Consider the following 26158-nt stretch of genomic DNA (forward strand, 5'->3'; position numbering starts at 1 on the left):
TCTTATGAATCACTTGATGGCTCTTCATCAAACTTGGTCTATAACATTATTATAAGGTATTAATGACTTATATCAAATTTGTTCAAATGGTGGCACTTGGGCCCTTTAAGGGGCCACTAGAGTTAAAACAGAAATACCTTTAAATGATTTGTCTGATGGTGATGCGTTTTTGATGCGTGACAGAAAAATATAGGAAAAAAACACTTTTAAAATTTTGTTTTAATGAACGGCTTAAAGGATTTTCACCAAACCTAGTTAGAAGCAATGTCTATGTCTACTTAAGCCCATTTGGGCCTCTTGTTTGTTTATACATGAAATTATTTCCCTTTTATAAAGTACAATACATTTGTATTTATGTCAGTTTTCCCACTAATTAGCTTGACTATTCGAAGAATAGTCTAGCTATTCTACTCACCCTGGCGTCGGCGTCGGCGTCACACCTTGGTTAAGTTTTTGCATGCAAGTACATACAGCTATCATTTAAAGGCATATAGCTTTGAAACTTATTTATTCTTTTTCTAGGTCAATTACTAACCTCACTGGGTCAAGTTCCATAACTCTAACATGTATTTTGAGCAAATTATGCCCCCTTTTGGACTTAGAAAATTCTGGTTAAAGTTTTACATGCAAGTTACTATCTCCAAAACTAATGTAGATATTGAATTGAAACTTCACATGTGCCTTCGGGGTTATAAAACTAGTTGATAGCACCAAGTCCCATAACTCTGACCTTCATTTTGGGCAAATTATGCCCCCTTTTGGACTTAGAAAATTCTGGTTAAAGTTTTGCATGCAAGTACATACAGCTATTACTAAAAGGCATATAGATTTGAAACTTATTTTTTTTTTCTAGATCAATTACCTACCTCACTGGGTCAAGTCCCATAACTCTGACATGTATTTTGGGCAAATTATGCCCCCTTTTGGACTTAGAAAATCCTGGTTAAAGTTTTACATGCAAGTAACTATCTCCAAAACTACTACAGATATTAAATTGAAACTTCACACGTGTCTTCGGGGTTATAAAACTAGTTGATAGCACCAAGTCCCATAACTCTGACATGTATTTTGGGCAAATTATGCCCCCTTTTGGACTTAGAAAATCCTGGTTAAAGTTTTGCGTGCAAGTACATACAGCTATTACCAAAAGGCATATAGCTTTGAAACTTATTTATTCTTTTTCTAGGTCAATAACCAACCTCACTGGGTCAAGTTCCATAACTCTTAACATGTATTTTGAGCAAGTTATTCCACCTTTTGGACTTAGAAAATTCTGGTTAAAGTTTTACATGCAAGTTACTATCCCCAAAACTAATGCAGATATTGAATTGAAACTTAACATGTTTCTTCGGGGTTATAAAACTAGTTGATAACATCAAGTCCCATAACTCTGATATGTATTTTGGTCAAATTATGTCCCCTTTCTAACTTAAAACTCTTTTGATATTTCACATTTTGGGTAATAATTTCCTGCTTCTGTGACAATATTTCGAATAGTCGAGCTTGGCCTCTTGTTTAAAAATGCAATCATGTTTAAAGTAACATGATTGGTATTGATTGACATAAAAAGCTATTATTAACAATTGTAGACTGCCAGAATGCAAACCCAGGCACAGGTTATAACATTAGGTTTATATAGGTAAATACATTATTGTTATGATTAGGTTGATTTTAATATAAGTAGTGCAGCTCAGAATGGACCAACATTGGTATTAACTGTCTCTGGTGTGTAACTTAAAAACAAGTTTAATTAGTACCATATATATGTCATGCATTTCAGTTGTTTATTAATTTAGATTACCTCCCTTTAGTATGATAAACTATTTCATTATAGTTTTGTTTAATTTTTTTACCAGTTTGAAAATAAAACCACAGTGAATCATTGAAATACAGATGTTGATTTGGCATGCAAAATGTTATACATTATACCAGATTAATATAGTGCCCTTTTCATGATAAATGCGTTCGTAGGCGCTTTACATATAGCAAACGCAGTCACACAGGGTGCGAAATTCATTCTTTACTAGTACAGACACAGTGCGATCTGACCAGAGGGACAGAGTGAGATTAAGCCCGCAGAACAGATAGAAAGAAAAATCCTTTTTAGATACAGGCCTGTCCAGCTAACTTAGCTTAGCTCTTTGCAAATAGACAGTCTGGTTCTTTAATGTGCCCGGTGTATAGCACAGATACACGCGAAGCCGTCTTCCCTGGGAAGAACCAGTACAGGCCTCTTAGTTAGGTGGGAGACACTTAAGAGCATCTCAGAAATTTCCAGTGCCTGGATCGGGATTCAAACCCCGGACCTCTAGACGGATAGTCAAGCGTGTTACCACTACACCACCAGCCCATATGAAAAATGTCCCTAGTCAGGAAATCATATTGGTAACTGTGTTACAAGTTGTTGCTGGAATTGAAAGTAAGACATTGCGTATCACTTGAATATTTCTATGACACAACTTATTGGACTGTACTGTATAAGTGATGGATAACTTTGGTGTGTTGTAAACATTGAGAACTGGATCACCCTTACAGAAATATTATAGTTTGTTGCGATCATGCAACAGGGGACCATGCCACAAACACTTTTGGTGAAATAGATACATGGACTTTTCACATGCAAATTAGATTTGCTGCAAACAGGTTGCTGCAAACTTCCTGCAAACAAGTTTCTGAGAACTTCCCACAAACAAATTGCTTCAGACATTCTGTGAACTTGCTGTGAACAGGTCCCTATGAACATTCTGTGAACAAGCTAAGAACCATAATTATCAAGCAGAATTCAGCCAGAAACTGTTGTAAGTCTGGCTTACATTTTGGCAAAATTTTGCCCCTTTTACACATAGAAATTGTGATAATGTTTAACCATAAATCCAGCTTAAAATGAATTAATTTTAACAATTATAGCACTACCATAGTGCTTGTTATCACTTATTAGTTTAATTTTGGGGAGGGTTTCTAAGATGTAGTACCAAGAGTAGCCTGTCAGCTTAGCTCAATAGAGAGAGTGCAGATCTACGGATCACGGAGTCGTGAGTTCATTCCTCTGGCGTGGGGTATATTCTCTGACAATTTGATAGAAGACATTGTGTCTGAAATCATTGATCCTCCACCTCTGATTCATGTGGGGAAGTTGGTATATAACAACATATCAGATGTCAAAAGTGTTAAAGAAATATTTAGAAAGAGATGTAACAAAAAGTTTCAAAAAAATGGAAACAGTATTAATGGCATGTGAATATGTGCTCAGGGCAAAAAGAAATAGCCTTAAGGCAATGATTGTAATAGAAATTTATTGTTGTATTGTGCATACATATATTCATATATAGAAGTTATTAAATGTGTATAAAAATAGGTATGACTGTAAATAAATTTACTTTGACGTAGATATAGACGTAGATTTGCAGTTAGTTTATCTGACTATACTAAACTGAAACATATTTCTGACATCGCTGATACTTAAGGTAGTAATCTGAGGTCAAATGTTTAGGTTCATAGGTTAGATAATATCACACATCTCTCCAGTCAGTTTTATATTAAGGTATAGGTTATCCATTATTAAAGCCTTTACCTTAACTGTAAAAAAGGTTTCCATACAGGCGGCCAGTCTCATTTAACTATATTTTATGATATTATCTAATTTCTGTATATTCTATTACATTTATTTAAGGAGAAAAAGACGATTTACATAATGTTAGATCACTTTTAGAAATGTATATTTCTTTCATTTTTATAGAATTTTATAATTGTTCCCCTAAGTATTTTAAAAGCTGAGTATTTCTTTTGATTTCTGTATAATCACTAGTTGATAGATAATGGAATAACAGTATGAACAAAAAGGCAAATGCTAAAACTGCATGTAGCTTTAGACTTAATTTATTTTCAGTCTGTCCTTGGTTAACATTCAGGATAGGTAAGCAAAGGGAGCTAATAATAGTTTTAAATCTTGCATTTCTCATAAATTTTGGCTAAATATAACTGTCAATACTAGTTTTTGACAAATATAAAAAATAGTTCTTATTTACCGGTAAGTCACTTACAAGTGGAACACTGGAGAGGACTACAGGAATTCCCTCTGCATATAAGGTACTTTTTGTGGCTTGATGGGTACTTCATAAATAACAAAAAAAAAAAACCTAATAAAGGTCTGTTCATGAGAACATCCATCCCTCTGTCCATCTGCAAATCTGGATCCTGCTTTACTCAAAAAGTATTCAAGCTAGGTTCATAAAACTTGGTGTGTGAATAGAGGGCAATACATGTATATAGATTATGCACATACATGACTTCATGACTTATGCTTGTAGGTCAAAGGTCTAGGTCACTATTGAAGGTCAAGTAAATCATTGATTTTGCTCCATAACTTTTATATGCATTGATGGATTATCTTAGTGCTATGCAGAAATGTTCCCCATGATGAGATATTGTCAGCACATGACCTATGCTTGTCAGTCAAATGTCAAGGGCACTGTTGAAAGTTTTCCACCAGTAGGGGACTTCTGTCTTGCCACTGCAATACTTGGTCACTTGTATTCATGAAGTTCCCTAGGCTTTTGTTGATAAAATTAATACTTATGCTAAGATAATTCTTACTTAAACAAGAGCTGTCGGAGGACAGCAACGCTCGACTATTCAACAGCCTTGTTGACTGAATGAATACGAAAGTCGAAAAAGGGGCATAATTTAAAAAAGCAAAATAGGGTTATGGAACCTGCATAGTGCTTATCAGCTCATGACAGTGGACAAGTGTGTGAAGTTTCAATCCATTCCCATTAGTGGGTACTGAGATACCAGCTTACACATAAGAATTTAACCCAAAACTCCTAAGTTTAAAAAGGGGCATAATTTTGTAAAATGCAAAGTTGAGTTATTGACCTTTTGCACTGCATGTCATATCATGACAGTGAACAAGTGTGTGAAGTTTCAATCCTTTCCCATTAGTGGATACTGAGATACCAGCGTACATACAAAAACTTAACCAAACATTTCTATGTTGAAAAAGGGGCATAATTTTGTCAAAAAGCAAAATAAAGTTATGGGACCTGCTTTGTGCAGTAAGATCATGACAGTGAACAAGAGTGTGAAGTTTCAATCCATTCCAATTAGTGAGTACTGAGATACCAGCTTACATACAAAACCTTAACCAAAAAATTCTAAGTCAAAAAAGGGGCATAATTTTGTAAAAAAGCAAAATAGAGTTATGGAACCTGTGCAGTGTAAGTCAGTTTATCACAGTGAATAAGTGTGTGAAGTTTCAATCCATTCCCACAAGTGGTTACTGAGATACCAGCTTACATACAAAACCTTAACCAAAAATTTCTTAGTCAAAAAAGGGGCATAATTTTGTGAAAAAGCAAACTAGAGTTATGGAACCTGTGCAGTATAAGTCAGTTTATCACAGTGAATAAGTGTGTGAAGTTTCAATCCATTCCCACAAGTGGTTGCTGAGATACCAGCTTACATACAAAAACTTAACCATATCGGGACGCGGACGCCGACGCGGACGCCGACACATGGGCGAGTCCAGTAGCTCTACTATTCTATGAATAGTCGAGCTAAAAATGTTATTTTAAATTACATGTTTGGATAAAAATATTTCAATTTTTTTAAATTCATTTACTAAATTTCACCACTAAAATTATTTATTGCATTAAAACATAACATAACATAACATAAAGTTGATTAACATAATAATTTATAGAACTACATGTTATAGTTAATTTAAAAGTTAGATATTGTATATGTAAATATAACACAAGGAAAACTGGAAGTACCAGTAATATTCACATTAAAACATACATTAATATGAAAACATATTATTCGGCTGCAATAATATTTTAATTATTGCATTTCTGTACATGATAACCCCCAATCAAGCATCACTATCACATAGTCATACAAGATTAAAGTCAAATGACATGTTTGGCAATAAGTTAACCCAATGCTGACATATTTCTGTATATTATGGTAACTAGTTAGATTAAATCTCTGTTTGTTTGACATGCCCCACCGCTAGTGACAAATACTATGCCCCAACGATAACTTGATATTTACAAACATGACTATAAATAGATTAAAATGGAACATAGGGAAATTACAATCTAAATATTTCTAAATTTTGTACCAATTGCAAATTAGCTCAGTGGTAAAGCATGCAGTCCATGTTAAACAGATCTTTTTCCGTGTGGGTTCGAAACTCAGCATCGACACTAAATTTTTATTTTTATTTCTCATAAACATTTAGATTCCTTCATGAACTATGTGACAACACAACAGAGAAGTATCTTAAGCCATTATGGCAGATCAGAAAAGTTTAGCATTATATCAAAGATGATATTGACTGAATGCATGCATATAAGCCATGCAAATAATAAACATATTGTTGTGTTATATAAAGGCATACATACAAATACAAACCATCAAGGAAAGAAACAAAAATGAAAACGAAAAGAAAAAAAACGCCACAAAAATACAAAAAATGAAAAAAAAATCCTCACGAAGATTCGAACCCACAAAATGATTTGCTTATGATATTCAGTTGTTATCTGCGTTTTACCCGACTGAGCTATGTTTCCATATAATCATAGTATATATTTAAGATGAAAGAAATACTAATATTTACTTAGAGGGTAACGTGTAAGCATTATGGATTGATATTTCATCGGTTATCATGAAATAGAATCGTCCTCGCGTTTCAGCGGGAATCTTGTTATCATTGGGGATTAGTATTAAGGTTCTTGTCTAAACACAGTCACAGCTATAGCCACAATAACAACTTTTAAGTTAAAATCTAAATTATGGATATATATATTGTTATAAATTTTGATAATTTATATTACTGTTCAAAATCCAAATTTACATTGTTGTCAAGTAAAATGCCATTGCAATACTTGGTCACTTGTATTCATTAAGTTCTCTAGGCTTTTGTTGATAATACTTATGCTAAGATCATTCTTACTTGGTTCGACATCCAGGATAGGAAAATCAAATTTAACAATATTGACATTGAAAATCTAATATGCTATAGTTTCAGTGAGCAAAAATAAGGGAAAATAACCAGATGATAAAGTTTTCAACAATTCCTTTCCTTGACCAGAATCTGATAAAACACTTTTAAATGCATGTATTATTACTTACCCTTAAAAATACAAGAGTTAATGCCCGTGTAATTATTCATCAATAAAAGTATATCGGTAGTATTATGTCTCCCACCACGCAGTAGTGTGGGAGACATATTGATTTACTCCTGTCTGTGTGTCTGTCTGTCACAAAGCTTGTCCGCACTCTAAGTCTAACATTCTCACCTGATCTTCACAAAACTTGAACAAAATGTGTCTGACCATAAGACTTCGGCCAAGTTTGATAACTAGCCAAATCGGCCTAGGCACTTCAGAATAATGGCCCTTGAATTACCGAAAAATCCTGAGAGCACATGCACTTTCATGCACCCAAAACATACCCTATAATAAAAATAGTATAGGGTACATTTTGGATGCAAGAAAGCGCATGCACAAGTAGTATAGGGTACATTTTAGGTCCAAGAAAGCGTAGACTGACTTACTATTTAGATGATTAGGCAGTTGTGGGAGACATGCGCTTTTCTCAAAAGCATCTCTAGTTATCCATTTATTTTAATTGGTTATTAGTGAGACTTAGTAAATAAGACTGGTGTTCGTTTAGATCTTTACAAAGAGCTTAGAATTCAGGTACCACTATCTAGCAGCATGTCAGTACATGCGATCAGCTGTTTAGATGGAACGGAAGCTATGACTAGTGTTCATTTAGGTGATATTGACATACTATTATGCCAGTACTGGCCATTGCTCCCTATTCTTTACATGTTGACAATATTGCTAAACCACAAAAAGCTATTTGATATGTTTTTTATTATATCAAAAATGAAAAAAAAAGCCTTTACCGGTAATGTGAAAATTTTCTTAAAAGTCATAGACGTACTTGTACTTCAAACTGTACAAGATCTAAATTTCATGGTATACTTATAACTGTGTTGTTTTGCATACATTCCCACTCATTTGTTTCTCATTTTGTGTCAGTAATTAATGAGTAACTAGCATAATATACACTTGCTGTGATATTTTGTGTGGTTTATTCGTAAGTAATGTTTATATTTAGTATAAATAGGAAATTGAATTGAAGACAAGTTGAAGTATTTCACTGCATAAACTCACATTGCTGTGGACAGTTAGTTGATACAATATTCTTAGACTTGTCTAAAGCATTTGACCTAGTCAACCATTCGGTACTGCTGCAAAAACTAAAAACATATAACTTTAGTCAAGAATCACTAGATTTGTTTAAATCATATTTAAGTAGTAGATTTCATAAAGTATGCATTTCTGGAAAAATATCTGAATCAAAGCCAATAATGTCTGGTGTCCCTTAAGGCTCTGTGCTTGGCCCTCTGCTTTTTATTTTATATATCAATGATCTGCCCCAACATCTGAAAGTCTGTTTCACTGATATTTTTGCAGATGATACAACCTTAACTGTCGTTGGAAACACCAAACAAGAAATCAGTTCTGAGTTGCAATCTGTACTCTCTAAAACTGAGGACTGGTGCAAGCATAATTATATGACAGCTAATGTACAAAAAAAAAACCAAAGCAATGTTTATCTCATCAAGAGAAACTAATAAAGATACTTTGAACCCATCACCTCTTACATTCAATAAAACTGTGGAATATACAGAATCAGAAAAGCTGTTAGGTGTACATGTCAGTAATAACTTAAGCTGGAAAGATCATATTGATAACACACTAAAGAAATGCAATTCCTTACTTTATCTTTTACAATGAATTAAATGCTACCTAGATATTCTCCAGAGAAAACTTTTCTTTAATATTTATATTTTACCCCACTTGGATTATTGCTGCACGATTTGAGGTAATTGCAACAGAGATTCAATGGAAAAAATTACAAAATTTAAAAAAAGAGCAGCTCAAATCAGCCTTGATAAATGTTTTGATTTTCCATCTGAAGATTTGTTTAAATAGCAGAACTGGATGAAATTCTATGAACGACTGCATTATTAGAAAGCAGTTTTAGTCTTTAAATCAATTAACAATCTTAGTCCATCCTATCTTCAAAGTAAATTTAAATTTGTACATAATCCTTACATTACTCTAAGATCAGAATCAAATAAATGTCTTGAAGTACCTAAACCAAGCTTAGAACTGTACAGAAAATCCCTTGAATACTCAGGACCAAAAATCTGGAACTTATTTAACCTCTTGAAGTAAAAAATTCTAACAGTCTTGAGCAGTTCAAAAGATCCTATCTGACAGACTGGAAAATGAACAACATAACCCCTATGCTTAGATTTTCTTGTCATCATGCTATTGTCAAATTTGTGTTTGAAATGTATTTGTAAATATTGTATATAATTTTGAGGCTCACTTGGAAGATTGGGCATGCCTAATAGTGTTGCCTCAATGAATAAAATCATTATTATTATTATTATTATTATTATCATTAGCCATTAGCTCATCTGATTTTTAAAAAAAAAATGATGAGTTATTGTCTTCACTTGATCGGCGTCGGCGTCGGCATTGCCTGGTTAAGTTTTATGTTTAGGTCAGCTTTTCTCCTAAACTATCAAAGCTATTGCTTTGAAACTTGCAACACTTGTTCACCATCATAAGCTGACCCTGGTCCGGATCCAGGGCCGGGCCGAGGGGGCCTGTGTCCCCCCCCCCACCCCTCCAGTTGGCTGAGAAGTGACCTATACTCATCAAAAGATGCACCCTACTATTTTGGCAAAGGAATATTTTTCTCTCAAAATTTAGACCCAGAAACGCACCAGAGGCCACCATTTCATATCTGTATTTTAAAATTTTCCAGGGGGAGAGCCCCTGTACATCAAGAAACATAACTCAGTGCTCTTGTTATTATTATGGAAACACAAGGCATTCCAAACTAAAAACAGTTGATTGGCTACGATAGTTTTGAAATTTTGTGTGTCTTGTCATAAAATGAGATATGTAGATTTTACCGTTCCTTAAACATGGAAAAAGTTGCATTTGATGCAACATTAATACATAAATTTTGCTTTTCTAACAGCCGCTGAAGATTTTGTTGCTTCAGAGGTTTATAATTTTATAAGAATGTAACATCGGATCAGTTTAAATACTCTGTAAGGAGATATAAGCAAGAGTTTCGTTAATTTTTGAAGTAGAAAGTGGAAGTTGCAAAGTAGGGAGGGGTCCTCCTATTTAGAACATAATTTGATACAGGAAAAGTAGCCAGGGCTTCAGAACTCTTTAGCAGGGAGTATTCCTCGTCCCTATGACCCTTAATGAAACCCATAATGAGTGGAAACAAGCTCATGTAATGATAATTAATGTAATTTCATATCAGAATATATTGTAATCTATTTCTCAACCCATGTATATGTGTAGTACTAAACAAATATTTGGCATGAATCTATTTACAAATATTACTCTTTTGTGAAACTAAGTGTCTTCTTTTTCATATTTATTTGTGTGTCCTCTTTTGTAGACAAGCCACTAGACTGGTAATAAAACATTACAAAGTAAGGTATTTTCATGTTAGGAGCCAAAAACTTGTATTTTCTGGAGAATTTCTTGGAGAAAGTATAGAAGGATTATGGTATCGATCAGAAAAAGGATATAGAGTAGCTCCATTTACTAGAATTGAAATATAAAAGAAAATATAACTAGGAGCTATTCTACCTTCTTCAGTATTGTAGTTCATTATATGGACAAAATTGTTCTTGGATGCCATGATGTTGATGCATTGCGCTAGCTTAAATATTGACATGAATTGTGTGGGTAAGCTCTAGAACTGGTAATATGAAATAGATTATTTTGTCTCTTTCAGAATTCCAACATTACAAGAGTGGAGACTGGTCCACAAACTGTAGTCTTGGATGCCAATGAAAGACTGGTTGCCGGCCCACTTACTATGATTGTTATACCACCAGTCCATTTTTGTATGATTAAAAATCCTATGTCGTAAGTATATCTGTTGATGTTTTTAAAGACTACGGTAAAACTTGATTATATACAATTATATTCATTTAAATAATTTTTATGTGCTGTACAATTATACTAGACCGTTCTTTCAGAAAAAAGGATTACAGTAACATACTTGGCATAAAATTCAAATACTTTTATTTTAATGTGTTAAAGACAGTTAACTATATCTAGTTGTCAGATTAACAGTTATTCTTAGCTAGTAATTGACAGCTTCCCCACATGGTACTTTCAATAAATGAACTGAAATATTTTTTTCTCTGTCCAGTAAATATGTACCGGGAAAAGTGTGTGAGTTGAGACTGGGTCAGTTTGATGTCAGGTTCCATGCTGTAAGTACACATCAACTTGGTGCTAGTTTAACTGTTTAGTATTTTAATAATTTAAAAAAAAAATGTCTGATATTGTACAGTGACAGAATTAAAAAATAAAATTTGAAAAAGAAACATGTATCTTGATTTAATCAGTGATGTTAGAACAAAATGGTATGCTATTCATGTTCTAGGAGATGGCATTACCGATATAATTTCATAATTATTGTTTTGCAGAATATCTATATAAATTATTACTATCGTAATAATGTTTTTTATTTGTTTTCAGATTTTCAAAATTTGATGATAATTATAGTTTTCTGTTTGCCTGCAGGAGCCATTTTGTTTATATCCCGGTGAGGAGTTGGTTGGGGCAGAGAGCTATGGTAAGGGCAGTTCAGATTACAAAGCAGCTATCAGAGCACAGCCGGTCATCCAAGCTGACCATGCCATACGACTTACTGCAGTCCTCGATCACACAGACACAGATGGTGTTAAGAGAAAGGCTGGTGATATCTGGCAGATAGAGGGACCATTGATGTACTTTCCTACACCGAATGCTGTAAGTTAGACAGACTGCTAGAACAGTCCTCATTTTTAGCTCATCTGATTTTTTGAAAAAAAATGATGAGTTATTGTCATCACTTGAGCGGTTGTCGGCGTCGGCGTCTGCGTCGGCGTTGCCTGGTTAAGTTTTATGTTTTGGTCAGCTTTTCTCCTAAACTATCAAAGCTATTGCTTTGAAACTTGGAATACTTGTTCACCATCATAAGCTGACCCTGTATGGCAAGAAACATAACTCCATCTTGCTTTTTGCAAGATTTATGGCCCCTTTTGTACTTAGAAAATATCAGATTTCTTGGTTAAGTTTTATGTTTAGGTCAGCTTTTCTCTTAAACTAGCAAAGCTATTGCTTTGAAACTTGGAATACTTATTCACCATCATAAGCAGACCCTGTACATCAAGAAACATAACTCCATCTTGCTTTTTGCAAGAATTATTGCCCCTTTTGGACTTAGAAAATCAGTTTTCTTGGTTAAGTTTTATGTTTAGGTCAGCTTTTATCCTAAACTATCAAAGCTATTGCTTTAAAACTTACAACACTTGTTCACCATCATAAGCTGACCCTGTACAGCAAGCAACATAACTTCATCCTGCTTTTTGCAATAATTATTGCCCCTTTTGGACTTAGAAAAATCATTTTCTTGGTTGAATATTATGTTTGTCAACTTTTCTCATAAACTATCAAAGCTATTTCTTTAAAACTTGCAACAGTTTTTCACCATCATAAGTGGACACTGTACATCAAGAAACATAACTCTATCCTGCTTTTTGCAAGAATGATGGCCCTTTTTAGACTTAGAAAATCATGGGTAGGACAATATTTCTATTATACAAAAAAAATCAGATGAGCGTCAGCACTCGCAAGGCGGTGCTCTTGTTGTATACATGGTTCCTTATATGTAGTTCACTTGCCCCTCATCGTTGTGGGTTCGAGCCTCACTTGAGGCGTTGAATTCTTCATGTGAGGAAGCCATCCAGCTGGCTTACGGAAGGTCGGTGGTTCTACCCAGGTGCCGGCTCATGATGAAATAATGCACAGAGGGGCACCTGGGGCCACCATTAATGCTGGAAAATCACCATATGACCTATCATGTGTCGGTGCGACGTTAAATCCAACCAAAAAAAAAAAAAACATTTTATCTAAGTTCAGACCTAGATGTAAAATTACTTACTACATGTACATATATTCAATTTGCCAAAATTGTTCATATAATGCACCTATACCACAGGGATTTTGCAGTGGTGTAAGGTATTGTAGAAATATGTTTAATGTATATATTAACAAACAGTAAACAAAAACTTTTTTTTTGACCACAAATACTATAGAGCTCTGAGTCTTATAATCAAGCCTTTGAATGTAGATATGACTAAAGAAGACAACCTTTCTTAATTGTAAGCACATGCAAAGACTTTTTAGGACATGATTTTAGTCAGATTGGTTGGAGTGTGAAACTTTAAACAGATATGTATATCTTGCATTTACACAGATTAAGACCAGAGTAGAATTTCCTTTCTTCACTTTGTTTGCAGGAAATAGTACGTATAGTTGCTCCAGACATTATCAGGGCTGATCAGGCAATGAGGCTGAAGGCTTTACAGGATTTCACTGACAAAACTGGAAGGTAAACTACAACAAAAATACCCAATAATAAGGCTTTAAGATAGTTTTTTAAGCCATTGAACTTTCTTATTCTTAAATTTAGGTGGTGATTTATAAAAATACATAGTGGTGCAACGCTTAGCATGTATTTACTTTATGGTCAAGTTGCATTTGGTGTGAATTATTAGTAAAAATTTGATGATTATTATTATGAAAGTTGTATTTGCTATTAACTAGTAACTAACAAGCTAACACAACTGATTATTAATATAAGTCTATTTGCTAGAAACTTTAGTAGTTTCCAAGTTCACTAGATCGATTACTAGAATGAAAGTTTTCTTTGTAAATATTTAGTAACTTCCCAGCTAACTAAGTGGATTATTAGTATGTAAGTTCTCTTTGCTAGTAAATAGTAACTTCCCAACTAGTTAGACTGAGTATTAGTATGGAAGCTCTATTTGCAAGTAACTGTATTCCTGTATTGCTGCTATTCATAATCCAGGAACACAGGGCAGGTTATGCTCACTGCCAATATCTGCGGGGAACAAGCTTGTTTTGGGACAAAATCCGTGCCATTTTAGGAACAGAATACTGGTTAACTGATTATATTTGCTGGAAGCAACTTACAGTATTTACTGGGAACAAGTCAGTTATGATACAAAATCAAAGGTAACTGACCATATTTGCTGGGAACATGTCAGTTTTGGTACAAAATTCAGGTCATATTTGCTGGTAACATGTCAGTTTTGGTACAGAATCAAAGGTAACTGACCATATTTGCTGGGAACATGTCAGTTTTGGTACAAAATTCAGGTCATATTTGCTGGTAACATGTCAGTTTTGGTACAGAATTCAGGTTAACTGACCATATTTGCTGGGAACATGTCAGTTTTGGTACAGAATCAAAGGTAACTGACCATATTTGCTGGGAACATGTCAGTTTTGGTACAAAATTCAGGTTAACTGACTATATTTGCTGGGAACATGTCAGTTTTGGTACAGAATCAAAGGTAACTGACCATATAAATTTTGCTGGGAACATGTCAGTTTTGGTACAGAATTCAGGTTAACTGACCATATTTGCTGCGAACATGTCAGTTTTGGTACAGTACCAAAGGTAACTGACCATATTTGCTGGGAACATGTCAGTTTTGGTACAGAATTCAGGTTAACTGACCATATTTGCTGCGAACATGTCAGTTTTGGTACAGAATTCAGGTTTACTGACTTATTTGTTGGGAACAATTTAGTACTGATACATTTCTTGACCACTAGGTACTGTAAAAATTGTTTCAAAACCATATAAAGCAGTAAGCCAAATCTACATTTCTAGGAAGCGTGTTACAGGTGAAGAGTGGTATGTGAATAAGCCAGGGGCATATCTCACTGGAGTTAATGAAGAAGTTGTCTCTTTGGAAGAAAGAAGAACTCTGACATTGGACACAGGTCTCAAGCTGAGAGCTTCACAAACTTTCACAGATGATAATGGAGTAAAAAGGTAACATTGCAGAGACAGTTCAGCAAGGGTTGGTTTAGAGTGGGTTCATGATTTAAGGAGATGCTTGCAAAGTTTTAAACAGCATTTAATTTTGCCTCTTTGGGTTTTGGTTGAGAGTATTTTTGGAGCTAAAGATGGGCTTATAAAGACCTCTTGTAGTAAATATTGTCAGATTCTGTCTAATGACTCTAATCTATTTTCTGGCTACTTCAAGAGTAGCTTAACATCAACTGATGCTAGACAGCAAACAGGTAACCTGGTTTTACGTGTATTTCAAAATTACCCCAAATGAAAACAACACTGTCAGAATATGGGACTACTGGTACTGAGCAGTTACTGAGAGTAATTGATTTAAGTCGAGAGAAGTTACTCTGAAAGTAGTGTTAAATTGTACAAAATAAGCTGAATATGAAACTAGAGAGTACAATAAATACAGTAAAATCTGGTAACAGCTGAAATTGGAGCAAAACTTGGACTTCAGGTTACACAGAAGATAAGCATAGTGTTTAAACCATATATAAATATTTTACAGACTGGCAGGAGAGCAGTGGTTATTGACAGGGGAGGAACAAGACGAATATTACCCACAGATTGGTGTAGTAAGTTAATAAGCTCTTTTGTTTGATACAGAACTTTCTGGTTCATTCATTTTGACCTTGCATGTAGTTGCATAATTATTTTGTAGGTCCTGTCATTAAAAATAAAATTGGTGGCTGGGACATATAATGTTACCCCTGTCCCTTCGTTTGGTCTTTAATTTTTTATATGAATGGACAGATATTCAAGGTACTTGGCACAGACATTCACCATAACTTTTATGTAAAACCTACTCCCTTAAAGGTCAAGGTCACACTTATTGATCAAAGATTTTTCTCCGTTCTATCTTGTCCAGTCTGCTCAGATCTATCTTGTCCGGTCTGTAACTTCTGTATTTCAGTCTGTAACTTCTATTTTTGTATACATAGATATATATTCAGATAAATTGGCACAGAATTTATCATATTAAACAAGACATGTCTCAGGTATAAGAATTAGACTCTAAGCTCATAGATCGAGGTCACACTAAAGGTCAAAATTTTGTGTCATTTTTCTTTTCGGTCAATAACTTCTATTATTATGCTTAGAAGGATGATGAAACAACTTTTTGCAAACTTTCACCATAACTAAACCATGTGTCCTATACAAGACCCAGACCCATAGTTTTGAGGTCAAGGTTACATTTAGAATTTTTTAAGGTCATTTTTCTTTTCTCGTCCATAACTACAAGTGTTCTATTGTCAGTTTGATGCTGTAGTAACACAGACAAAATGATTGCATTTGATTTTTAGCTCACCTGTCACATAGTGACAAGGTGAGCTTTTGTGATCACCCTTCGTCCGTCGTTTGTGCGTCAACAATTTCGTGTCTGCACGATAGTGGTTTCGTTTATGATTTTATTTTAACCAAACTTGCACACAACTTGTATCACCATAAGATCTCGGTTCCTTTCTTGAACTGGCTAGATCCCATTATGGGTTCCAGAGTTATGGTCCCTGAAAGGGCCAAAATTAGCTATTTTGATCTTGTCTGCACAATAGCAGCTTTATTTAGACTTGATTGGTACCAAATTGGCACACAACTTGTATCACCATAAGATCTTGGTTCCTTTATTGAACTGGCCAGATTCCATTATAGGTTCCAGAGTTATGGCCCCTGAAAAGGCCAAAATTAGCTATTTTGACCTTGTCTGCACAATAGCAGCTTCATTTATGATTTTATTTTAACCAAACTTGCACACAACTTGTATCACCATAAGATCTTGGTTCCTTTCTTGAACTGGCGAGATTCCAGTATTGGTTCCAGAGTTATGACCCCTGAAAGGGTCAGAATTAGCTATTTTGACCTTGTCTGCACAATAGCAGATTCATTTATGATTTGAATTTAATCAAACTTGCACAAAACTTGTGTCACCATAAGATCTTGGTTCTTTTGTTGAACTGGCCAGATCCCATAATGGGTTCCAGAGTTATGGCCCATGAAAGGGCCAAAATTAGCTATTTTGACCTTGTCTGCACAATAGCAGCTTCATTTATGACTTGATTTTAACCAAACTTGCACACAACTTGTATCACCACAAGATCTTGCTTCCTTTGTTGAACTGACCAGATTCCACCATGGGTTCCAGAGTTATGGCCCCTGAAAGGTCCAGAATTGGCTATTTTGGCTTTTGCAGCCATATAGAGACTTCATTTATGGTTTTATTTGATACAAACTTCCAAAATATCTTCAACAACAATAAATCTTGGATTCCATGACAAATCAGATCCAATCATAGGTTCCAGAGTTATTTTATATCTGATTACCTCCCCTGATTGTAATCAAAATAGATTTATATCAGTAAGTACTTATAGGACTTATTTGAAATTTCATTATTGTCATTAGTTGGACTGAGCCAATCAGGGTAGATAACTATGGACTGATTTTATGTCAAATTACCACCCTTTATTTCAAATTAAAATGGGTATATCTCCGTAACTAAAGAAGATACTGATCTGAAATTTCATTTATGTCAACAGATTTATTTGGCAGATCCTTCTTTTGTTCACTTACAATAAAAATTTTTTTTAATTACTTCCCTTTTACATTACTATAAATAGCTTATTTTTAGTAACTTTTTTATTATTGGCCATAGGGAAAAACCGAGACCACTTTTCTGTGGTACAATATGGATGGTACCTCCAATTTTTAGGTGTATTTTGACATATCTGTATTTTTTTTTCTTTTTGGTTAAATTTCTTCCCTTTGTTGTTACTGTCCTTTGGATTTAGATATTTTTTCTGAGGACCTTCTTGTCCTCAAGTGCAATGATAACAGGTGAGCGATATAGGGCCATCATGGCCCTCTTGTTCCATTTTAACTTCTATTGATGCCACTCAGTGGATTTTCTTTTTCTATATGAATAATCAGATTGTCAGGGAACACAAAACTTATTTCATAGTGAATTGTCTACTTTTGATAGCAAGGTGCTTTTGACTCAAAATTGATTGATTAGAGACATTAGCTTAGAAGCGTAAAACATTCAGGCACCTATACTTTTTCTCAAAGTAATCTTAGAATATATGTCAGGCCACAAGAACCTATAAATTACTTTATGGACATTTTAACAGCATACATAGAGGATAATTGTTGGTTTCGGTGTAATATCACGTTATAATTTCACCGAGTGGGCACCAGAAGTGATATTTTCACGAGTGGCGCAGCCACGAGTGAAAATAACAACTTTTGGTGTTCACGAGTGAAATTACCGTGATATTACATCGATACCAACAATTTTTCTTTTTTATTTTATGTCTAAAATTCTACTTTTGTTGTGTTTATTTCAATAAAATGTCAAATTTGCGGGAAATTTTATCAGGAAGCATCGCAAAGATGACGTCATTTTAACGACGTCATCGTCATATTGTTTCCGGCTTTCAGTACGCTCGGTAAACTTTTTGACATTAATCCGGGTATCAGATTTGATAATTTTCACTGAGTGGCCAGTGAGTTTATCAGGATATAATTCACCGTTATATTTCGATAAACCACCGAAAAACATAAAATAAAATGTCATATTTCATACTACTGGGTAGTTGTGGTTATAATCTTGCATGTAGCAGGAACTGAAGTTACAAGTTGAGATGTGGTTCATACATGTCAGTAACTTCTAAGATATTTATGAATAAAAAACTGAAATATTTGGGGAGAGGGGCAGTAGATACAGAAATGTGGTGTATTGTTTTTAACATTATACTACCTGTACTGTAGGAAGTTGTGTCAGTCGAGAAGCGGGTTGTCTTGGCACAGGGTCAGTATTGTGTTGTACTTGACCCAGTGGACACAGACTTCAAGCCCCAGCTGGGCAAGCGTGAACTCAGGAAGGGCTGTTGCTCCTTTTTTCTACATCCAGGTTTGTCAGAACTCATACTATGTTATTTTATCATGTAGCATTTAGAATTTATTTAAAAAGAATCCCCATTTAAATGCATTGCAACAGCTTCAAACTTCAAGGTAAAAGTTTTGAGAGTATAATTATCAGCTCATGGATTTTTCAATTAAAAAAGACTCTCTGAACAAAAACTGTATTTCCTTTGTTAGGTGTAAGACGAGTATAAAATGCAGCAGGATGATGTAAAAATTCAAAGCAGCTCATCATGCAGGACAACTTGCTTTCAAAGAATTTGTCAAGTCATTCTGACCATTAAATGCAGAAGATGCATTTGGGAATAAAAAACAGCGGCTACTGTTCGTATAAAGCAGGTGGCCTTTTAATGCAGTAACATTAAAAAGGAAATTTGTCAGTGGGAATTCAAAGTGACTGTCAATAGTAGGTGACTGCTTAAGAAAGATGCCAGTTCCACTGTACCAGTTCACAGGTACACTATTTTAAAAATAGGACAAGACAAATCACCGTACCAGTTCAAAAGTATTCTGCTAAATGTAGATAAAATCACTATATTACAGGTGAGCGACTAGAACAGGGTATACAGAACAGTTTTGTTCTCTCAGAAGATGAGGCTATTGTTTTGTTGGCCACAGAGGCATTTAAAGACACAACCCAGAAGGGTAAGCTTATTTCATACTAACTTACTAAGTGTTGTCTGGTACCTGCAGTTGAATTCTGACATTTCACTGCATCCATCTACCATTGGTTAAAGCCTTCATGTGAATATACTTTGACAATTTGCAACAGGAACAATTGTCTAAGTTCTGCTGGCAGAAATTCTACAATCATTGGTTTTACTGCGAATATCAAGCAAATTAGTATCAAATCAGTCGCAATGTTCATTGCTAGCAGCAAACATCCCTGCATATAGATATGTTTGAGGCATGTTCTCATCTTTTGACCATTTCATAAGATGAACAAGATCTTTTCAGGAAATATTTGTTTCCCCAGAGAGTTTTTACAATCTCACATTTATAGTCCAACTGCATATGCTATGATGAAACAATAAACTGGGATAGTATTCCAATTCCTCTGAATTACAAGAACATTCCAGAATGCCTGGTTGACCATTCTTGTTTACATACATCACACATTTTGTAGTGTCATGCAAGCAGATTGTCTTACTACTTTTGTTAATGCTTTTAAAAAGTTTCAGTAATTAAAAGTCCTGCCATTGCTGTCTTAACTGTATTTAGATATATATATATTGATAATGCACTTGCAAAAATTAATTTTAAACTTGAAATGTTGTGTATGTGTTTAAGGGGAAAAAGAAAGAACAAGTTCTGGTTATTTGCAGGCAAGAAGGTTTTACGTAAATGTGGTGAAAAATGGATGATCAATGGACCAGTTGAGTATATTCCCCCCATTGAAGTGAATGTTATAGACAAAAGGTAATTGATTCATGCTCAAACTAACTTTCAAATGCTGATGAAGTAGTTGGAGTGTTGTTGGCAGAATGCTTCTTAGGTTAAGAGTGTGATTTCTATCTTGGGACTCTGGTTCTAAGATTCCTGCTCTAGGAGTCAAAGGTGTGTGGTTTGCAGATTCCTCAGACTCTTAGAGATGTGGTTAGTTAAATCTTTTTGGATTTTTGGGATGTGGTTAGTTAAATCTTTCTGGATTCTTTGGGATGTGGTCAGAAGAATCCTTTCATTTCTGCTCACATATGCTTATGTTATGTTGTTAGTAGAATCCTGCTCTTAGTGTTGTAGAATATGGAAAGTAAAAGCCATGGACTTTTAGGAATGCAGTAAGTAAACCATGAGACTCAGTACTTTAGTATGTTATTAGTAGTATCTTTCTCTTGGATTCATATGAGTGTGGTTAGTAAAATCTACCTTAGATTCTTAGGGAGTATGGCTATTATAATCCAGCTTTGATTCTGAAGAAGCATGACCAGTAGCATTCAGCTTGGAATCTTAATTACAAGTATATTTACATAGTTGTGCACATTATGGTCCATTTCTTAGAGTGCAGTGAAATACCTCTTACTTGAGCATCAATGGCTTGAGCACCCAGGCCCACCAAGCAGCTAATATTGCACCAGCTATTTTCTTTGTAACTGTCTTTTATGCTTGGATTGCCTGAGACCCCTGGATAACTGGAGCATTCTGCTCATCATCTTGCAACCTCAGGCAGATAGTGTTTACCTTACATTAGTTTATAAATTAGCAATTGCTTGATAGTTGATTTAACAAGGCATGTGTAGAATCACAATTATAGCTTCAAAAATATGGAAAAAATATGCAGTACGTACTGCTGTTATTTTAAATAATATTTTCTTTTGCATAATGTTTCTGGTATTAAAATTAAAACAGAATACATTTACTGTTTCTAGGAAGCAGATACCAATGAGCAAGAATGAAGGAATTTATGTACAGGATACACAGACTGGCAGGGTAACATGTATTTTCTTATTACCATTTTAACTGACTTTTTAGCTCACCTGTCACAAAGTGACAAGGTGAGCTTTTGTGATCGTGCGGTGTCCGTCGTCCGTGCGTGCGCCCGTCCGTAAACTTTTGCTTGTGACCACTCTAGAGGTCACATTTTTCATGGGATCTTTATGAAAGTTGGTCAGAATGTTCATCTTGATGATATCTAGGTCAAGTTTGAAACTGGGTCACGTGCCTTCAAAAACTAGGTCAGTAGGTCTAAAAATAGAAAAACCTTGTGACCTCTCTAGAGGCCATATATTTCACAAGATCTTCATGAAAATTGGTCAGAATGTTCACCTTGATGATATCTAGGTCAAGTTCGAAACTTGGTCACATGCCATCAAAAACTAGGTCAGTAGGTCTAAAAAACCTTGTGACCTCTCTGGAGGCCATATATTTCAAAGATCTTCATGAAAATTGGTCAGAACGTTCATCTTGATGATATCTAGGTCAAGTTCGAAACTGGATCACGTGCCTTCAAAAACTAGGTCAGTAGGTCAAATAATAGAAAACCCTTGTGACCTCTCTAGAGGCCACATTTTTCATGGGATCTGTATGAAAATTGGTCTGAATGTTCATCTTAATGATATCTAGGTCAGTTTTGAAAGTGGATCACGTGCCTTCAAAAACTAGGTCAGTAGGTCAAATAATAGAAAAACCTTGTGACCTCTCTAAAGGCCACATTTTTCATGGGATCTGTATGAAAGTTGGTCTGAATGTTCATCTTGTTGATATCTAGGTCAAGTTCGAAACTGAGTCACGTGTGGTCAAAAACTAGGTCAGTAGGTCTAAAAATAGAAAAACCTTGTGACCTCTCTAGAGGCCATATATTTCATGAGATCTTCATGAAGATTGGTCAGACTGTTCATCTTGATGATATCTAGGTCAAGTTTGAAAGTGGGTCACGTGCCTTCAAAAACTAGGTCAGTAGATCAAATAATAGAAAAACCTTGTGACCTCTCTAGAGGCCATATTTTTCATAGGAATTGTATGAAAGTTGGTCAGAATGTTCATCTTGATGATATCTAGGTCAGTTTCGAAAGTGGGTCACGTGCCTTCAGAAACTAGGTCAGTAGGTCAAATAATAGAAAAACCTTGTGACCTCTCTAGAGGCCATATTTTTCATGGGATCTGTATGAAAGTTGGTCTGAATGTTCATCTTAATGATATCTAGGTCAATTTTGAAAGTGGGTCACGTGCCATCAAAAACTAGGTCATTAGGTCAAATAATAGAAAAACCTTGAGACCTCTCTAAAGGCCATATTTTTCATGGGATCTGTATGAAAGTTGGTCTGAATGTTCATCTTGATGATATCTAGGTCAAGTTCGAAACAGGGTGATGTGCGGTCAAAAACTAGGTCAGTAGATCTAAAAATAGAAAAACCTTGTGACCTCTCTAGAGGCCATACTTGTGAATGGATCTCCATAAAAATTGGTCAGAATGTTCACCTTGATGATATCTAGGTCAAGTTTGAAACTGGGTCACGTGCCTTAAAAAACTAGGTCAGTAGGTCAAATGATAAAAAAACCTTGTGACCTCTCTAGAGGCCATACCTTTCATGGGATCTGTATGAAAGTTGGTCTGAATGTTCATCTTGATGATATCTAGGTCAAGTTTGAAACTGGGTCAACTGCGGTCAAAAACTAGGTCAGTAGATCTAAAATTATTAAAATCTTTTGACCTCTCTAGAGGCCATATTTTTTAATGGATCTTCATGAAAATTGTTCTGAATGTTCACCTTGATGATATCTAGGTCAAGTTCGAAACTGGGTCACGTGTGGTCAAAAACTAGGCCAGTAGGTATAAAAATAGAAAAACCTTGTGACCTCTTTAGAGGCCATATTTTTCATGAGATCTTCATGAAAATTAGTGAGAATGTTCACCTTGATGATATCTAGGTCAAGTTTAAAACAGGGTCACGTACCCTCGAAAACTAGGTCAATAGGTCAAATAATAGAAAAACCTTGTGACCTCTCTAGAGACCATATTTTTCAATGGATCTTCTTGAAAATTGGTCAGAATTTTTATCTTGATAATATCTAGATCAAGTTCAAAACTGGGTCACATGAGCTCAAAAACTAGGTCACTAAGTCAATAATAGAAAAAACGAAGTCATACTCAAAACTGGGTCATGTGGGAAGAGGTGAGCGATTCAGGACCATCATGGTCCTCTTGTTTGTTAAAACGACTTTTTTGTGTTTTGCCCTCAGAGTGGAAAATAGTGCTTGAATTGTCCATCTGTTGGCCAGTTTGTCTGTCAATCTTTCTTTGTACTCAACTCCTCCTACAGTTTTTATCAAATTCAAATGAAAATTGGTATACATCATCAGCATTAAATGGATATATGCATATTACGGGGAATTTAATGTCCGAGTTTTATTCTTGAGAAATGGCCTGTTTATATACTTTGAAATATTGCAACTACAATTGTACTTCTCCTACAGTTTCTAAACTTGGTATACATCGTCAACATAACAAAAATTAGGCATTGTGTATACCATCAGGATTTTTGTGTCTATTTTTTTGAGTTAAGCCCCTTATTGTTCCTTTGATACATCCATTATATGCATAACTGCTCTAGTTTCCATCAACAATTCAAATGGAACTTGGTATGAAGATGGCCTATGAAAGTTCCAGTGGCAAGACAGAAGGCATTCAGCAACACTGTTGAGTATATATATTCAGAACATGTATTTAACTGCAGGTTAGAGCTGTGATGTTGAGTAAATTAATTTTTTAACTGCAGGTTAGAGCTGTGATGTTGAGTATATATATTTTGTATAGTCTATTTTAACTGCAGGTTAGAGCTGTGATGTTGAGTATATATATTTTGTATAGTCTATTTTAACTGCAGGTTAGAGCTATGATGTTGAGTATATATATTTTGTGTAGTCTATTTTGACTGCAGTTTAGAGCTGTGATGTTGAGTATATATTGTTTGTATAGTCTATTTGACTTCAGGTTAGAGCTGTGATGTTGAGTATATTTATTTTGTATAGTCTATTTTAACTGCAGGTTAGAGCTGTGATGTTGAGTATATTTATTTTGTATAATATATTTTAACTGCAGGTTAGAGCTATGATGTTGAGTATATATATTTTGTGTAGTCTATTTTGACTGCAGTTTAGAGCTGTGATGTTGAGTATATATTGTTTGTATAGTCTATTTGACTTCAGGTTAGAGCTGTGATGTTGAGTATATATATTTTGTATAGTCTATTTTAACTGCAGGTTAGAGCTGTGATGTTGAGTATATATATTTTGTGTAGTCTATTTTGACTGCAGGTCAGAGCTGTGATGTTGAGTATATATTGTTTGTATAGTCTATTTGACTTCAGGTTAGAGCTGTGATGTTGAGTATATTTATTTTGTATAATATATTTTAACTGCAGGTTAGAGCTGTGATGTTGAGTATATATATTTTGTGTAGTCTATTTTGACTGCAGGTCAGAGCTGTGATGGGACCAAAGTCATACATGTTGCAGTCTCATGAACTTCTCTGGAAGAAAGAACTGGACGCTATTGTAGAAGAAATGCTTAAGTATGTTTAAATTATTATGGCTATTAGGGCCCTGCCTTTTCGTGAAAGCCCTACAGTAATCACTCTGTCTGTCTATTTGTGTATCCATCCATTGGTTTCCAGACATTACCTTGACCAGGCCATAACTTGAAACTGTTCTAGATATTTTTTTTTTTTTTTCAGACAATGACAAAGGACATTGAGAGGATGTGCACTCTGTGAATCATTACGCTACATTGCATAATTTTTTAATTATCTCCATTTGCTAAAAATGCTGAAGGGGAATTTATTCAAACTACATACAAAGATGGAGAACATTAAGGGAAAATTCAGTGTACAAGAACCATAACTCTACCTTGCTTACTTTTAGCTCCGCTAGTAGATCTATCCTACTCACCATTGCATTGATATCTGCTTCTGCTTCCTTTTCTTGAGAGATTCTCTCTTTTTTTGACATGTGAAAGTTGAAATCTACATATTCACGTCCCAAGAAGTAGCCTTTTTAACCAAAACCATAAAATTTCAAGCTCACAGAATTGAATGATTTCACTGAATTGTCAAAACTGAACTGAGAAAATGTGGTAAAGATATCTCTGATGTCATGTAATAAAAAAATTATTGAATGGCTTTCCTATGAATTTTAAAAATGCAAGTTTATGGAAGGATTCAGTGAAAGGTGATCCTGCCATGATCTTGAGAAAATAGTTTTAAGGCTTGACCAAATAATTGACTCAGTAAGTGTTTAAATGTTTAGTTATAGTTGTGTATTTATAATAGGTTTGAGCAGACTAGATTTTGCAAGTATTGTCATGAAATGGTTTGTTCTGTATTGCAGACATGGTGGAGGTTCAGGGTCAGGAGATATCAGGAAGATTGCTTATTTTGAACAGTCAATAGACCCACAGTTTCTCAAGGTAAGCAAAAAATTTTATGTATTGAAGAATGATAAACATAGGGCTCCCCACTAGTAAACACACCCAGCAAAACACTCATCTGTCTTAACATTCTTTTGTTTGTAAACATGAGCTCAAACAATAAAGTAACATTCATAAAAACTAATTTATGACCAGAGTTTAAATTTTGGCATATTTTTGCATTTTAAATAAAACATGCGTTTAGACTAAATGAAAAAATGTACCATGCCAAAAAATAGCACTTTCACCAATTTTTGTATAAAAAATGAAATACTAATTATTTTTATGCTCCCCAAAGGGAGAGTATATAGTTGCTGCTTTGTCTGTCCTG

The 26158-nt window shown here is 34.7% G+C and overlaps 1 protein-coding gene across 1 annotated transcript in view; it reads left to right on the plus strand.

The window, feature by feature from the left end:
- Positions 1-26158, plus strand: part of LOC123545983 (major vault protein-like) — a 43065-nt gene that overhangs the window by 2542 nt on the left and 14365 nt on the right. The window contains exons 2-13 of the mRNA XM_053550880.1: positions 10861-10994; positions 11284-11347; positions 11661-11888; positions 13421-13512; positions 14824-14988; positions 15521-15587; positions 18775-18916; positions 19471-19572; positions 20253-20346; positions 21294-21354; positions 24840-24934; positions 25749-25827. Coding sequence (XP_053406855.1) covers positions 10861-10994; positions 11284-11347; positions 11661-11888; positions 13421-13512; positions 14824-14988; positions 15521-15587; positions 18775-18916; positions 19471-19572; positions 20253-20346; positions 21294-21354; positions 24840-24934; positions 25749-25827 — 1323 coding nt within the window. The remainder of the gene's footprint in view (positions 1-10860; positions 10995-11283; positions 11348-11660; positions 11889-13420; positions 13513-14823; positions 14989-15520; positions 15588-18774; positions 18917-19470; positions 19573-20252; positions 20347-21293; positions 21355-24839; positions 24935-25748; positions 25828-26158) is intronic.

The sequence above is a fragment of the Mercenaria mercenaria genome, chromosome 9 (assembly GCF_021730395.1).
Source record: "Mercenaria mercenaria strain notata chromosome 9, MADL_Memer_1, whole genome shotgun sequence".
NCBI lineage: Eukaryota > Metazoa > Mollusca > Bivalvia > Venerida > Veneridae > Mercenaria > Mercenaria mercenaria.